We start from the raw sequence: 16,501 nt of genomic DNA on the forward strand, positions 1-16,501 counted from the left end.
ACCGTGTGTGTGTATGTGTGTGTGTGTGTGTGTGTGTGCAAAGGCCCAAACAGCACCCGAAAAGGAAATATCACACAATGAAAGCGCGAGAGAGAGTACGCGCTGCCGCCCTCACCACCCTCAACCGTCTCCCACCCAGCTCACCACTCCCCACTGATGTTCTGATGCCGCTTGTTCATCGACTTCGCGTTCACATCACGTCGCTTAGCGTCCTTGGTGTGGCGCATGGCGCTAAACTCGTGTCGCGACTTCTTGCTCATGTGTGCAGCGGACTGCGAGAGGTCCATCTTGATCGGCGGCGGCTCACTCAGTGCAAACCCGCGCGCCACCGCAGCGAGGTCGAGGTGTTGGATGTTGAACACATTTTTCAGCTGGCAGCTACTGTAGCTCAGCAAGTAGCCCTCGTATGCCTGCCGCGCCGAAGTGCGCAGGTAGTAGTTGGAGCTCACCAGCTGCTCCAGCTGCCCCTGCACGTTTTCTTTTAGCTTTGTCAAATCGAAGATGTACTCGTTCACCTTCACCTTGGCATCATCGTAGAGGTACTTGAGGAACAGCTCCTCCTGCGGAAGCAGAAACATGAGCGCGTTACCACAGCGCCCAGCGCGCGCGGTTCGCCCGACACGGTGCACGTACTTCACCGGATCATCCGGGGGGTCGAATTGCACAATCCAGTCCACCTCGGGAATGTCGAGACCGCGTGCCGCGACATCGGTCGTGAAGAGCACGCCACTCGGTGCGTTGCAAAACTGCATGTACGTCGCGGAGCGCTGGTGCTGCTTTTGCTTGCCGTGGAAAGCGATGCAGGGCACGTCGATGTAGTTGAAGAGCTCGCAGTGGAAGCTGACGCTGTTTCGGCTGCTGAAGAAAACGATGACCTTCTTCTTCAGGTTCTTTTTCACAAAGTGGTAGAGCACGAGCAGACGCTGCTCGCTGGTGCACACGACGTAGCCCTGCTCCAACGTGTCCACGGTGGCCTTGTCCTTCTTGCTCTTCATGGAGATGAAGATCGGCGTCTTGTGAAACGAGATGCGCGCGAGCTGCTCGACACGCGTCGTCTGCGTGGCAGAAAACAAGAACGTCTGGCGGTTCTTGGGCAGCAGGGCCACGATCTCGCGCATGTCCTCCTCAAAGCCGTTGTCGAGCACGCGATCTGCCTCGTCGACGGCGAGCAGCAGTAGGTTCTTTGTGTGCCAGTCCGTCGTCAACTTCAAGTGGTCTAGCAGGCGGCCAGGGGAGGCGACCACGATCATGATGCCGTTGGCAAGCTTGAAGCCCTCTTGGTTGCGGCTCTGGCCACCAATGCAGCACAAGAACGTCAAAGAGCCGTTGAAGTGCTTCAGCAGCTTCAGCAGCACACCCTCAATCTGCAGGCAGAGCTCACGGGTGGGCCCGATGATGATGGCCGCCGTGCCGTTGCTGGGGCGGAAGCCGGAGCGGCAGACGATCTCGACAATTGGAATCAAGAACGCCAGCGTCTTACCAGCGCCGGTCTTCGCCTCAGCGAGGAGATCGCGTCCCTGCAGCGCAGCAGGAATGCAGCGAGACTGAATCGGCGTCAGTTCCTTGAACTTGAACTCCTGCTCCAGAGCAGACACTATGTGGGGGTTCAGCTGCAGTGACTTGTAGTCCGTGACGGCAGGGATGGACTTGGCCAGCTCCTTGTTGCGCTGCGTCATGCTTACCGCTGTGGAGCCGTTCGGCGACGACAACGCAGCAGGGGACGCGGAGGCAGAGGGGGACGACGTCTTCCCTCCCTCCGCCGCGCCGCGCTTGTGGGGGTGACACGGACGCGCGCTCGATGTCGTCGCATCCGCGTCCGCCTCGTCATCGTCGTCGCTGTTCTCCTCACGGCGTCGCTTCTCCGAACGCTTCGTCGACGCCACGTTAGACGCCGCCGCCTGCGCCTCCTCTACCGAATGCGCGTCATCGTTCTTCTCCACCGTCTCGGCAAGCTCGTCGTACGGTACATCGGCAGTGTTTGAGGCAGCTTCTCGTGCGGCCTTGCATCGGTGGTGGCGAAGACGGCGGCGCTTCTTTGTGGACTGCTCCGCAGCAGCCTCTGCGGCCTTGTCGCTGTGGCCCTCTAACGACGACGTAGGTGCCCTCGCCGACATGAGCGCGAAGAAAAGAGAGCGTCGGCGAGCACTTTGCGAGCAGCAGTGGTGTCTCCTGGAGAAGGCTAAAACCAAACCAGCTCGTGTGCAGGTCAGTGTTCGTGTGTTGCAACACTTCTGATCTGTTCGCACTTTCACGGAAGAGACGAGAATGGATGAGAGGCAAGCGGGGAGGATAGACATGGGAAAAGATAGAGACCGAAAGGACAACGAAGCCGGCTGCTGCGAGTCACTGCGACAGCAAGCATGAATGCGCGTTGATGCGGTGGGCAAGAGCTGGTAATAATATCTGACCTCTCGCCCACTGCCCCCACCCCACCCCCAACGTGTTTTCTCACGGGCGGTGGGCGAAGTCGAGGTCACGCACGCAGACACCATGGACCACCGGAGGGCGGTGCCCTTCGGAAGGCGCACGGCAAGCGACGGGTGTGCAAAGGTAAAGCGGCAGTGTGTACACGTCGCCAGTGAACAGCAGCGCAGAGTCCCGCCGAGACCCAGTCAAGTCTGCACGGTGTCGCACCAAGTCCGTGTGTGCATGCGTGCGTATGTGTGGGTGCGTCCCCGTGCAACGGGTTGGCTTGCCTGTGGTACCCGTTCATCTGCTTTGCTTTTGGCATTGCTCCCCCGCTCGCTCTGCCCGTCTTGACCGCTCCCTACCTCTCTGGTACGATGGCGCGCCGACTGCGCCACCACAGCAGCGGCACAGCAGAGCTTTACGAGAATAGTCAAGAGAAAAACGATGTGCACGTTGGCTTTACTCGTGTTAGGCATCTGGTACACACAGTCGCCGGCTCCTTCCTCACCAGTCGCAGCTGCTCATGCACGCATCGGACTACAACACGCCGACGTCACGCTCCCCTTTCTTTCTCTCATCCGATGCCATCGTGCTGGTAGCGAGAGAAAGGCAAGAAGAGAAAAGGAACGCTTCCACGGTGGCAGCCGCAGCAGCAGCAGCAGCAGCCGCAGCAGCCGGAGAGGCGCTCGTTTCAGCGAGATTGGGAGCAGAAAGGCAGGCAGCACACAAAACGTCCCCGCCCTCGTTCTATTTCGGCACGTGCGAGCGATGAGAAATCACCCGGATGAGCGAAAAGAAGAGCGAGGCGCGGCCAGCGAGGAGAAGCGAAACGCTTTCCGTGCGCTGCCAGGGCACGGATGACACAGACACGTACTACGCCCTCCATCTGCTCACTTCCTTGGCGGAGGCTATCGCGATTTCGCTTGCCGCTTTGCCTCCCGCCGCTTCGCCCACAGAGATTTGTGCTGTTCCTTTTTGGTCATCTCGAAGATGGACTCGTGTTCGCGGCGCATGCGCAGTGTTGCGAAGTCGCTCGTACCGTGTTTGGCATCGTCGTAGCCCATGTCGGCGTCGCCGCGGTCTCGCTTGCCTTTCCGCGCCGTCGTCAGCTGCCGCGACTCCTTCTCCAAGCTCCTCTCCTCGGCATCCTCGCGGATTTCGCGGATGGCCTCCTGCTCTGCATCCTCAACACGCTGGAGGACCAGCTGCACCTCGCTCTCCGGGAGGGAGGGGTACTCGACGCACTTGACGCCTGTTTGCTGCTCGATCTTTTGCAGCAGTACAATGTCGTACTGGCTAATGAGATTCACGGCCTTGCCTTCGGCCCCAGCGCGAGCTGTGCGACCCACGCGGTGGATATAGTCCTCGACATGGTCAGGCAGCGAGAAGTTCACGACGACATCCGTGTGAGGTATGTCCAAACCGCGCTGCGCGACATCGGTGCAAATAAGCATCCTCACCTTTCCCTCTTTGAACTTGGTGAGCGCGATGTTGCGGTTGCTTTGGTCCATGCGACCCATCAGAGGCAACGCGCGGTGGCCCAAGATGCGGAGCGTCAGCGTGATCTTGTGCACCAAAGCCGCGCTTCGACAAAAAATGAGGATGTGGTTGCCCGTCTCCTTCGTTAGGAAGAGGTGCAGGTAGGAGAGCATCTGCGCAAACGGCGCGAAGATGTAGTACTGCTTAAGTGTGTCCACGGTGGTGTTCTTGCGGTGCACCTGCAGCAGCACCGGGTCCCGCAGCGATGCCTTCTGGAGACGGTCAATCTTGGTGCTCAGCGTAGCAGAAAAGAGCATGGTGCGGCGGTTCTGCGGCAGCTGCTCCAGAATGGCGTCGATCTCTTTCTCGTAGTTCATATCGAGCATCTTGTCCGCCTCATCCAGCACTAAGGCGTGCAGCTTGACGAGCTTGAAGCCCTTCGTGTTGCTGAGGTGGTCTTTTACACGGCCAGGGGTTCCGACGACGACATGCGGCCGCTTGCTCAGCTCACAGGCCTGCTCGACCATGTCCGCGCCACCCACCAGGGTCGCCACACGCAGTCCGACGCTGCGGCCAAGCAGTACAAACTGGGCCGTCACCTGCTGCGCCAGCTCGCGCGTGGGCACCATCACGAGGACAGAGAGGTACGGCGTCTTGCGTTGGGCCAGCAGCCAGTTCACCAGGGGCAGCGCATAGGCGCCGGTTTTGCCGCTACCAGTCTGCGCCACACCAATGAGGTCGCGGCCCTCGGCAAAGACGGTGATAGTGGAGGCCTGAATGCGAGTCGGGTGCTGCCAGCCAGCATCGGCGCACGCCGCACAAAGCTCCTGGCACAGACCAAGGTCCTGGAATGTCTTCGCCTTGAACTCCTCGTCATCCAAAAGCTCAGAGCCGAGGCTTTGGTGCTTGACACTGGAGGTGCTCGGGGCTCGCATGGAGGCTCTGCTCCCACTATTGCCCCCGTCATCATCCTCGCGCATAGCCTTGGTGAGCTTGCGCGGTGCTGACGACATGCGTGCGCGTCGCAGGAAAGGTCGTGCTGTCGACAGTCACAATGCAAAGGATTGCTTCGTGTGATTCTGTGTCCTCCCTCCGTCTGTTTGGGCGCGGTGGTGAGGAGGTGTATGGGTGAGTGATGTGGTGGGTAGGGGCGGTGATGTGTGCGTGTCAGTACCAGGTCAACCCTGCGCTCAGGTGCATGTTTGCTGCTTTTTTTTTCTTCGTTCCTCGATGCCGTGTGTGTGCGTTGGCCGACAACGGAGAGGCGAGAGCGTAGACGTCCGGGGAACGAAGGAAGAAGTGGAGACGGCATGGCCACACGCAGGCGCGCATACCTACACGTTTTGTATCATGTCGTCCGTGGGTGTTGGTGCGAGTACGGCAACAGCGCAGATCCGCGCGCATGCGAGAGAGAAAGAGAAGCGCATGTCAACAGCTCTATTCCATGTTCGTCCTTCTCCCTCTTTTTCGATGCGCCCCCACGAGAGTGCGGCGGCCGCGGGTGGCTCGCAGACGGTGTGCGAGAGATGTTCGCCCTCCTCAGAGCAACACGCTGCAACGCCAACGGCAAGAGCAAAGAAGAGCCGCGCTGTCGAGGCGGCACCCCCTCCTCTCTCGTGTGTGTCTGTGTGTCTGTCTACGTGTTGCGGTTGTGACCACCCTTCGTAAACGAGGCCTCCGCTCCCTGGTATGGAGAGCGTCACACCGCGGCAAACATCATCCTGCCGGGGATTCAGTCCAACATCGCTCTTCCAACAACAAACGGAAAAACGCGCTGCACCGGTGTGACCCCAGCAGCGCGCGCAGCCGTTCTTCCACCCAGCCTCACCGCGGCCCATCTCGCTTGACCTTTTCGTCTCTCCCGGTCTCAGTTGCCTTCAGTGGAGAAGATAGTTGCGCTTCATGTGGGTTGGGAGCTTCGCATCGAGGCGTGGGTTCACCACCTGCAGCGCGCCGAGATCCCTTGAAGTCTTACCCAACCGCCGGAGCACGTCGTCCAAAGTGCGTCGATTCGACCGCTTCGCGGTACGCCCCTGCGACTCCTCCAGCTGCGCTCGCAGCTCATCACCGCGCAGGCCCATCTTCGGCTCATTCAGCTGCTCCTTGCTGCCAGCGAAGAAATCCTTCCAGTAGACGTCGTCATAGTAGCCTTTCTTGAGATGGTCTGGCATGCGGTTGTCCACGACGCGGTTCGGCATAAAAATGCCGTCCTTGCCGGGTGGGTGCATCGCCATCATACCCTTGCGACGACGCATCTCTTCCAGGTACGGGTATATATTGTACACGAGGCTGTGCGGCACCTTTCCGCGACTTGCCGCAATTTCGCTGACGCTACGCAAAGCCTTCACAGCCTCGAAAACGCCTTCAACGGTGTGCGTCGGCGCCTTGGGGTTGTTGGACGCCTTCAGGTTGATCTTACATCCAGCGTTCTGGAAGCCAAAGGCACACAAGATGTCTGCTACGCGGAAGTTCGCTATGATACGCCGTGCCGGGTAGAGCAGCACTCGCGCACCATCGGCGTTGATGCGGACAGGGTACATGGGGCCCTCTTGCTCCAAGTCCACGGCGATGATGTTCGAGAAAGCCTCGCGAATTGCCTCGTTTCGGGCCTCCTGCGTGCTCGGCGCCACCGCGCGTCCAAAGCCCGCGATGCCCTTGCCGGTGCCCACGTACAAGACACAGTAAATCCACTGACGATGGTCTTTCGGGCTAAACTTCACCACCCGCATATCGTATGCGACGATGTTGAGCTGGAAGTTGCAAAGAAACCGCCCGCGGTGTTCTTGCGGAATGAGCTCCGGTGTCAGCCAGGTGTTAGAGCGCCACTGGTTGTACTCCGTGTTCAGCTTGTGCTTCCACTGAAAGCCCTCTGGGTAGAGGTCTGGCACGATCTTGTACTCGTTATACAGGTCAACGCCGTTGTCCATACCCTTCAGCCCTTTGCTGTCCGCGGCGTGTGCCACAGCCTCAGCAGAGTCGCGGGTGTCGCGGAAGTAGAGCGAGGTGCCGGTCTCGAGGTTGACGAACGGGTTGCGCATCTTCTCAAAGCGGCGGCGCGTGGCACTTCCGGGCTTCATCCAGGTATAGTAAATGCGAGGGATGCCGCCACGCATCGTGCCCTTCGTCGCGAACGACGTCAGGTTCTTAGCGACGGGGCAGGTTGGGCGAAGCATCGTTGTCCAGTCCAGATCGAAAAAAAAAAAGAAACGACGCCCCGAAAAGTGGGGATGAAACGAAGCGAGCGAGAGAGGGAGGCAGCCAGCAAGGAAGGAAGGACGCAGGCGAAATACAGGTCTTCGGTGTAATGTGTGTACCTGCGCAAACGCCCTTGCTGCTCCAGTTACGATCACAGGCCCCACATGCACGCTCGGCGTCTGCGCAACGGCCAGGGCTCCAACGCGCTCGGTCGGCTTCCCTGTTCGTTCTCCCACTTTTCACGATTACGCTCCCCTGATGCGGAAGGCAAGCTAAGCGGTCGTACAGAAAAAGAAAGCGCGTGGCGGTGGCGCGTTAGTAAGATCAAAGAGCGTTGGGGAGAGACATGATGGGAGCGGCACAAGGGTGAAGCTCGGAGAAGAGCAGACGACGGAAAGCATGCCCGCGTCACACAACAGATGAAATGCGCACAGGCAGAGTCGAGCCGAGATCAGGTAAGGATCGGCGCTGTGTCCCTCCGCTCGTCTGCCCGCTGCCTGATCGAGTCACATGAGAGCGCGAGTGTCAGCGCAACAGATGGAACAGCATGTTCAGCCCTCTCTCTCGCCCTCTCCCCTCCCTGTGCGCTTCTCGTTCTCCTTTACATGTGGATGCGTGCCCTCTGCCGGGTGACAACGTACGCGCCGACGGGGCACCGTCACCCATTTTCCATCTCGAGGACGGTTTATCGTGCGCTGAGCGTATTTTTCCTCCCTTCTCGTTCGCGCAGTTCGATCAGCTGCCTGTCAGTCCTCTCTCCCTCTCCTTTTGCGTTGTTTCCGCACCGGTTTGCCCATGTGCATGTGTGCACTCTCCGCAGACGGGTAGTGCGCGCGTGCCTGCGAAGGTATCTGTGCGCGTGTCTATCTGTGTGCTGAGACCAGAGAGAGGGGGCAGTGCCATCGCACCGTCGTTTCGCTCAGCTTTCGCGCCTTGTCATGGAGGCGCCCAGCGCGGCGAGGCACACTCTTCAAATGGAAATCGATCTCGGCTCGCTCTTCCAGCGACGGAAAAATGCAGGCACACTCCGTGAGCGAGAGAGACAGACAGACAGGCACAGACGGAGGCCAGAGGTTCAGCAGCACTCCAGCAACTAATCGAGCACTGCAGAACGCAGCGAAGAGGGAATAAAATGAGGAGAGATGCAAAAGGGCGTACGAAAGCAGGTGAGCACAGGAAAAGCTGGTGTACCACATGCCTGAAACTGTATGTCTGTGTGCGTGAGTGTGCGTGTGCAGCGGAGAGGTGCTGTCGGGTGCTGATGAAAGGAGGGAAGGTGAGAAAAGAGAGGAGTGGGGCAAGAAAAGTCTATTCCCATCCCTCCCCCCCCCCTCTGTCCCTTCTTTTCCCATTCATCACTCACACGCATTCGCTGGCTGCCTCCTCTGCTGGTTGGCTGGGAAGCACAACGAAAAAAAAGGGAAATGCAAACGTAAATAAGAAGCGATCATGTGCCGTCATGCGTACATACCACCACACAAGAAACTGTTTGCGGAAGCAGGAAGGGCAGTCGCCGCCTGAAGGAAGAAAAAGGGGAAAGCTGAGAAGCGTGGAGTCAAGCAAGGCCGGTGGGAGCAAACGCGTGACAAGACGAGAAGAGTGCGGCAGCCGACCAGCACCCCCCCCCCTCGTAGCGTCCTCGTTGCCGTCCGTCTCAGGCGTGCCCAACAAGGCCGCTCGCTGCCTTGAAGAGGTTGATGGGCGAGCTACCATCCGTCACAAGGTAGCCCTCCAGCCCGAGACTCGCCAGCAGCTTCGCCTGTAGCTCGGGCGCGGCCCTGGCGATCTCCGCAATCGTCTCCGGCCCCAGCGCTGCAACCACCCTGCCCACCAGCGTGTGCCGCACCTCCTCCAGCGCCTTTTCGTAGGCCAGAGTCATCGCGGCCACCTTCTTCTCCTGCTCGGCGAGCAGCAGCCGCTTCTTGTTCTGCATCTCGTTCATGGTGTTGTAGAGCAGCAGCTCCTTGGCAGCCCGCACCGTAGCCGCCTCAACTGAGGCCTCGCTCTCGATGCGTGAGGCGGAGGACAGCGCCTCTGCCATGGCCGTGGACTTGCCGGAGCTGACAATAGCAAGCCCGCTGCTCTCCGCGTGAAGCAGCACGCGCCGCTGCTCCTCGTTGGCCACTTTATCGTGCATTCGCTGTCGCTCAAGCCGCCCATGCGCCTCCTGCTCACGCGCCATGGCCGCCTGCTGCGCTTCAGCCTCCTGCGCGTGGGTGGTGATTTCAATCGCCATTTTCACGGACTTCTGCAGTCCCTGCCGCGTGCGCTCATCGAGCACCTCCATCTCTTGCGTGTCCACCGACGTGACGACGAGGTGGTTTGCTGGAAAACGGAGGAGGCCATTCGGCTGGCCGGTGGCGGGATTCACGTCGAACACGGCACGCCGCAGACACCGCGCGCTGTTCTTGTGGAACTCCTCGAACGGCATGGAGGCCACAGCGGCACGGATGCGGCTGGCAATGTAAGAGCACGCGTCGCCCACAAAGTCGTTCACGCTGAAGCACTCCTTGGCCGCCTCCGTGTCGCCGGGGGTGACGTCAAAGTACCAGTCATAGCAGAGCTGCAGGGCGAGCTGCGCGTGGTCGCGCGTCTCGACGTGCACGACGTCTGTCATGTTGGAGGGGCCGAGGAAGAGGTGCAGGGCGGTGATGTAGTTTGTATGCTTCGGCATACACTTTGTTGGCTTCGCGGGGTCCCACGGGGAGCCGGAGAGCGACACCACCGTGAAGGCCTCGTCCGGTTCAAGGAGTACGCGATCCGGTCCAAAGACGATACGCGTCATCTGTGTCTTGTAGTTGTAAAGCTGTGTCACGCTTCGATAGGGAATGTGGTAGGACACTGCCCGTTCCGTCTGCCCCTGCAGCACCTTTCGCTCCTTGTCGCGCTCGAGCTCAATGTAGGCAGCGTGGCTGACTAGCTGCGCCAGGTGCCGCTCCACCTGCGCGGAGAGTGGCTTTTCCCACACCTCCTCCTCGGCAGTCAGCAGGTAGCTGCACGGGCCTGGGAGGCACCGCACCACGCCAGTGACGCTGTTCCGGACGTACAGGCCGTCCCCCTCACTGAGCAGGTAGGGTCGCCGCACCTCCGCGCCAGTCTTTGCGTTGGGAACGACACGCATGAGGTCCGACGGAATGAAGGAGCAGGGGCCCTGCACCAGCCACCGGTCCCCGTCGTAGCGCTGCACCGGCGGCGTGCACGACGAGTCGGTGAAGCTGCCCAGCGCTGTTACAAGCACTGCTTCCTGCTCGCAAAGCAGGTAGGCGGACCGCGGATGATCCTTCTCCAGCGTCTCGCCTGGCTTGAGGAAAAAACTCGTGTCCGTGACAATCCTGCGCGCACCAACGCTCGCGTTGCCGTCGTCGCCGACGGGGTGGAGAATGACGGCGTACTGCGAAGCTGACACGTGCGTGCGCTTCACCGTTTTCAGCAGCTTGTCGTAGGGGTGCAGCACAAAGCAGGGGCACAGATCGCCCGTGACCAGGAATGGCTCGTTTGCCTTCCGAGTGATACCATTCTCGCGAAACGGGGTGCGGGGGTCGGCATAAGTCTTGGTCGGCTGTACGTGTAGCCCCTCCTCGGCGCTAAGCACGACGCCCTTCACGAAGCACTGAAGGCTCTCAAAGGGCTGCAAAAAGTGCATTCCTTCAGCAACGTACATGTACTTGTCACCGGCGTAGTGCTTCAGGCCCGTCACACTGTCCGTGAAAGTCTCGCTTGTCGTGCACCACAGCGCCGAGCCACGCTCCACTGTGTAGGCCATCACCTCCTCCTCGATGTGCTCCTCAACGCGAGGGTAGTAGGTGCCGGGGCCGCAGAAGAGGTAGCGCTCACCAGCTTCGCGGCGAACCGGGGACGGCATCGAGTCGCTGGCGCTGCATGCCGGCACGTTGTAGGCGGCGAGCACCTGAATCTGCAGCGCAGCCCGCGCCGAGAGGACTTTGAGATCCTCCAGCTTCACCACCGCCTCCTCGGGATAGAGAGGAAAGGGCGGCACGTGCCAGCGGTATTCCTCCTCGCCAGAGCGCACCTGCACCTGCCCATACGCATCTCGCACCGGCTGTGCGATGCCGGTGGTCGGGTCGACGGCGGTGCGGTGCGGGTTGGCGATCAGGCAGTACTGTGTTGGCGGCACCACCACAAACTTCGTGGGAGGCAGCGCAACCGACTCGTGGGACGCAACGGGGCGATTCAGTGGCCCGAGGATAAGCTCGGTCGTGTTGGTGTTCAAATTAGTGAGGTGGGCGTACTCCTGAGGGCCGAGTCGCAGCACCGTCTCGGTCATGGCTCTGAGTCCGGCTATCAGCGTTGTAGCCTTGAGCTGGACACCTGTATCGGTGAAGGCGAATGTATGTGTGTGTGTGTGTGTGTGTATCAAAAAAGGGAAACGGGCGGAGGGGAACACAAAGTGACGCGGTTATATTTCGGTCCAGAGCGTTGGCGGCAGTTTGCGTGTGCCGTGTCGCCTGCTGCGGCCTTTTTCTATGTCAATGTGGCTGCGCCCTCTTTTTGCGGCTGCGTGCACCCCACCCCCTCCCCGGCGTTCACAACGTCGCTGGCCGTAGCAACGCTTCCGCAAGCTTGGATAAAGCGCGAGAACCACACACGGAACACACAAAAACACTATGTCACCAAGACGTGATACGTGGCATACGCACCAGAAAAGAGACGCAAACTAAAAGGTGACGGTTATTGGAGGAGAGGAGCACTTGCAACGGAATGGGTGATGACCATGAGAAATGGCAGGAGAGGGGGCAGGAGAGGAAGGCGACCGCACCAGCCAAGAAAGCCCCGCGCAATTCAAGCTGGCTCCTGCTCCACACACAAACATGCACCCGCGATCAGGGTGTTTCATGCATTTCTTTCCCTGCCATAGTCGTGTCTTGGCTAGCGTGCCGTCGCGGGTGCACGGCGAGTAAGCATTAAAGCGAGTCATTTAAGCGTAGTTACAATGGTAAAACGAGAAGGAAAGGACCCCACACTGGCTTGCCAACCAATGCCCCCGACACCCCACGTCCACAGCAGCACTGGCTGCACAAAAGCACAACACATGATAGCCCATAGAGCCACACTTCGCTCCACACTTCATCCTCACGCGACCTCGTATGCCTGCGCCTCCTCGCGCTGTCGCTTCCGCACCTCCGCCTTCAAGGCAGTCGGCAGCGGGGCGGCAGGCTTGAGGTTGCCAAGCGATGGATCGTACTCCTCTATCACCTCATACGGGCCGAGCGAGTCTAGCTGCTTCGTCACGATGGGGGCCTGCCCATGCTGGTGTTTGGATACCTTGTGGTAATGCTTGCACATCGTCTCTGCCACCTGGCGCAGTGTTGGGTGATAGCTGTGCGAAAGGAGGCTCAGCTCCCACGTGAAAGAGCTATCCGCGTTGGCGGAGGCAGTCTGCAGGGCTTCCGGGTTGTAGGCGCCACGGCCCGCGATGACGTTGTCGCTGCCGCCCACAATCACACCTCCTGCAAGTGGGTAGCGTAGCACGATGCGGTGGCACAGCGCGAGGATGGACATGGCGATGTGCGGCGGGCACAACGGGGTCGCCTGTATGAGACGGCGCAGGATGGCTGTCACGCGCGCCACTGGCAGATGCTTCTGCGTGAGCACCAGCAGGTCGACGGCACGCAGCACGAGACCGACGTGGAAGGTCCACTCACGACTCGCGTTCTGGTGCACGAGCGTCCCCTGCGTCATGGACTGGGCAATGGAGAAGGCCTGGGACGACAGCGACCCGGCAGACGACGTCGACCCCTGCGACGCCACTTCGTCCATGTCGCCGTTGGAGGCCTCTTGCTCCCCCTCGCGCGTCATCTTCGCCGAGGACGATGACTCAGCCGACGGCAACTCGAGCGCCTCGCCAAGACAACGAAAGAGAACCTCGTGAAAGTAGCTCAGATCGACACGCCACTCCGAGGCGGTCGCCGTGGCGTCCCGCTGCGCTAACGTCGCCACTGCCACCAGCGCGTGCAGCCGCGTGGTCACTGAGGTCGCCGTCTCCTCCTCGTGCTTGTCATCGACATTGTCGCCGTCGCTGCCACCCTCGGTGCCGCCCACGCGGAGGCGTGTCCGTGATGTGCCTCCGCCTTTCACCAAGTCTTTCAGTGCCTCCATCAGCTGCTGATAGAGCTCCAAGTTCACCAGCGGCGCAAACTTAACGAGCCCCTCCAGCGTTGGTGCCAGGATCTTCGTTTGATGCACCGGCGAGCACGTCTTCGATGCCTCGATGACGCGCAGGTAAATGACAAAGATGCGGTGCAAAATGCGGGTCTGCTTCGCTGCAATCTCGGCACGGTCGCGGCGAGCCTTGGACTTCTGCAACTGACGTGCCAACTCCTTGTCCTCTTTCTTGAGCCGCTTGCTCTTCGCCTTCTCCTCCGCCAGGTCCTCGCGGTGAACGTCCACCATGGCCACTCGCACGTGGAGCAGTAGGTTCAGCAGCTTTGGGTTCATCGCATAGCTGCGCTTACGCACAATGCGCAGCAGTGCCCCCACAATGTGCTCCGTCGTGTCCGACACCTTCTGGTCGTCGAGCAGCTCGGAGAGGGCCGTCTGACACGGTTGGGCAACGCGCACCGACTTACTGTTGGCGAAGTCGATCGCGAGGGACAAGAGTGCGTCGGCGTGATTGAACTCCGGCGCGGAGCTCTTCACGAGTCGCGCGCACAGACGGCTACCGAGCGCCTGCTGCTCCGGGTGCGACTTCCGCGAGAGCTTGCGAAGCAGTTGCAGGAAGTGCGTGTATTGTGTAAGGATCTCGTGCTCGAGCTTCTGGACATTGTACACCTCCTTCTGCTTGCGCTGTCCGCCGCCATCTTCGTTTTCCAGGGTGCTGGAGATGCGATAGCTCGGAACGACGTCGCACAAGATAGTACACTCCTCGTTCAAGTTCTGCACCAGTTCGCCGTAGTCAGCCACCGTTTTGTTGTGCAGGGCATACAGGGATTTGAGCTGCCCCTGCAGATAGCTCGTGTTCATCAAATAGCGCTGCATGGCGACGAGCTAAAACGTGGGTGGCGGGGCGTGAATAAGCTTTCTCTCCGCAGATAGTCTCTGCGCTCGTTATGTGTTTGTGTTGGGGGTTAGAAGGCCCTTCGAGCGCTTCGGTGTCTCTACGAAGACGCCCCGCTCTGCGAGGAACGAGCTGAGGCCGATACACTCTCCAATGGTCACACGTGCCGTCGACGGAGCTGCTGCGCAGCTTGCGAAGAGGAGCGCCCACAAAAAAAGGGGAAAAAGGGTGCGCCCTCTGAGACGAGGCCAAAACACAATGCGCGGACACAAACACACAAACACACACACACACACACACACACCACGCAGCGAGCCACTCGATGAGGACGGAAATGCGGAAGAAGACACACGCAACGAACCAAGAGAAGGAGCGCTCGCACACAGTGTAGCAGGCGTCGTCTGTGGGGCGTCAACAACAAAGAATGACCAAATGCAGCGGACCATACCGCACGGAGTGGGCATAGACAGAGGAAAGAGGAGGACGGTGGTGGTGGTATACATGTCGCTTGACAGGGCATCAGAGACCTACGGGGGGAGGGGGAGGGGGCGCCATGGCGAACTCCGTGTATCGCGAACATCCTTCAGCAGCAGAAGCATGCACCGCAGAGACGAAGAAGAAGCGGCAAACAATGAGGTGGTGGTAGAAGCGTATTATCCCCATCACTTCGGCGCACTCCTTTGTCTATGCCCCACAGAGCTCAGATTTGTTTGGCATTCGTACATTTCTTGTCTCATTCGGGTAGTTCTGCCGCCTCTGGTGGACGGCGACACACACCCTCACTCTTTATGGCGGCTATCCGCGTGAAGAAGAGCTGCGGTGAATGAAGAAACGGCATCGAGCGTCACGACAAGCTGCATAGCCACGCTGAAGGGAGGGGAGGATCAATGAACAAACGGGATCCACGCAACCGTGGGCAACAAGACGGTAACGCGCGAAGCGGGGGGAGGAGGAGGACAGCATTGCAGAATGGGCACAGATGTCTGCGTCAGCTGTGTCCATGCGCGCGTGGGTGCACAATTGCAGCGAAGTCTATCGCGCAGACACGGGCACGGGCGAAGGAGATGATGACTCAGCGTGGAAGCCGGCGACTGTGTCACGAGCGCACGTACTCAGGCAAACACGCGCACACAAGGGACACACCCCCACGACTATCCCATCCTTGCTTGTCAATAGTTGAAGTACTTCTCATTCAGGGACTGGAAGACGGGGATGTAGTTCTTGATGATACCTAAGATAACAGCGAAGATGGTGAGCAGCACAAACGAAATGATGGAGTACTTGATGAGAGGTGCGTTTCGATCGTAGCACTCCGCCTTGATGGTTGACGTTCGCTTGCAGCTCTTCGTCGTGCACGTGGCCGCCTCCAGCACGGCAATCACCTCGCACTCCTGCACCACAACGGTGTCGTTCAAGGGCTTTTCACCCTGGATCCCCTCGAACAGGCGCGCCGTATCTGCGCGCACCTGCTGGCTAGAGATGTATTCATTGCACATCTTGGTGGAGCACTCGCTGCAGGAGCTGACGGTCCACGACACATTCGTGAGCGGGCTGCACCCACCCTGGTAGCAGCAGCGACACGTGCACACAATAGGGCTCGACAACGAAGACTCCTCAGCCGTGACGGCAGCGGCACGTAGGCCGCACACAATCGCCACAACCAAGAGCGCACGCACCACACCAAGTCGCGACCCGACACAGATCGCCATCCTTCTCGCTCAAGCTCACCGTTCACACAGACAGGCAAGAGATACCCTCAGCAGAAAAAAAAGACAGGATAAGCGATAGAAGAATAGAAGGGAGAGGGTCGACGGAGAGGTGGGGTGCAACGAGTGAAGCGGCGTTTTGTCCGCTGGTGTGTGTGGCGCGAGGGGGTGGAGCGTATGTGTGAAAAATAGAAGTTCGTGCGTGTGGTGTCCCCGATTCAGCTCGAAAGAAGTACGAGAGCGGAAGGCAACGCTGACAGCTTAAAATCAAGTTATGAAAAACACACACGCACACAAGAAAATGGAAGGGCGCCACTCCTGGGGAGTGGGAGGGGGCTATGCGAATTGTGGCTACAGCGAAGCAATCAAAAATATATATATTATAATAAGCCCCCTGGTGCCGCCGCGTTCGTGCCGGCGTATTTACTCGATTTCGCTTCTGTAGGCCGCGTGCGTTTCTATGGGTGAGTGCGACTACCCGAAATGAGAAGAAAAGAGTGACATGGAGGGGTGGTGAAGAAAAGAAGCGAATGGAAAAAGTGGGGTAGCAGTGGGGTGGTTCCTCGGCCCGTTATACCAACACGGCGCTCCTGACAGCCCGCGACTCCCCTCCCCTTGCCCATCCTCCCTCTCCACTATGCGTGCGAAAGGAGGGGAAGGTAGTCGGGCGAAGAGATGCGCAGCACCGCAATCGCCA

At 59.6% G+C, this 16,501-nt stretch overlaps 6 protein-coding genes across 6 annotated transcripts; all 6 read right to left on the reverse strand.

Moving 5' to 3' along the window:
- Window positions 1-140: 140 nt before the first annotated feature.
- LMJF_36_1840 (putative DEAD box RNA helicase) lies at window positions 141-2,114 on the reverse strand (the record flags this gene model as incomplete). The annotated part of the gene is made up of 1 exon (XM_001686706.1): window positions 141-2,114. The coding sequence occupies one exon, from the start codon at window positions 2,112-2,114 to the stop codon at window positions 141-143; it is 1,974 nt and encodes a 657-aa protein (XP_001686758.1).
- A 1,203-nt stretch (window positions 2,115-3,317) lies between these two features.
- LMJF_36_1850 (putative DEAD box RNA helicase) lies at window positions 3,318-4,901 on the reverse strand (the record flags this gene model as incomplete). Its single annotated transcript, XM_001686707.1, has 1 exon — window positions 3,318-4,901. The coding sequence occupies one exon, from the start codon at window positions 4,899-4,901 to the stop codon at window positions 3,318-3,320; it is 1,584 nt and encodes a 527-aa protein (XP_001686759.1).
- Window positions 4,902-5,765: 864 nt separating this feature from the next.
- Window positions 5,766-7,061, reverse strand: LMJF_36_1860 (conserved hypothetical protein; the record flags this gene model as incomplete). Its single annotated transcript, XM_001686708.1, has 1 exon — window positions 5,766-7,061. The coding sequence occupies one exon, from the start codon at window positions 7,059-7,061 to the stop codon at window positions 5,766-5,768; it is 1,296 nt and encodes a 431-aa protein (XP_001686760.1).
- A 1,676-nt stretch (window positions 7,062-8,737) lies between these two features.
- Window positions 8,738-11,368, reverse strand: LMJF_36_1870 (conserved hypothetical protein; the record flags this gene model as incomplete). Its single annotated transcript, XM_001686709.1, has 1 exon — window positions 8,738-11,368. One exon carries the CDS (start codon window positions 11,366-11,368, stop codon window positions 8,738-8,740), a length of 2,631 nt encoding a protein of 876 aa, XP_001686761.1.
- Window positions 11,369-12,174: 806 nt separating this feature from the next.
- On the reverse strand, window positions 12,175-14,079 carry LMJF_36_1880 (conserved hypothetical protein; the record flags this gene model as incomplete). Its single annotated transcript, XM_001686710.1, has 1 exon — window positions 12,175-14,079. The coding sequence occupies one exon, from the start codon at window positions 14,077-14,079 to the stop codon at window positions 12,175-12,177; it is 1,905 nt and encodes a 634-aa protein (XP_001686762.1).
- A 1,188-nt stretch (window positions 14,080-15,267) lies between these two features.
- Window positions 15,268-15,807, reverse strand: LMJF_36_1890 (putative endochitinase; the record flags this gene model as incomplete). The annotated part of the gene is made up of 1 exon (XM_001686711.1): window positions 15,268-15,807. The coding sequence occupies one exon, from the start codon at window positions 15,805-15,807 to the stop codon at window positions 15,268-15,270; it is 540 nt and encodes a 179-aa protein (XP_001686763.1).
- Between the last annotated feature and the right edge of the window lie 694 nt (window positions 15,808-16,501).

This window comes from Leishmania major, chromosome 36, assembly GCF_000002725.2.
Source record: "Leishmania major strain Friedlin complete genome, chromosome 36".
Taxonomy (NCBI): domain Eukaryota; phylum Euglenozoa; class Kinetoplastea; order Trypanosomatida; family Trypanosomatidae; genus Leishmania; species Leishmania major.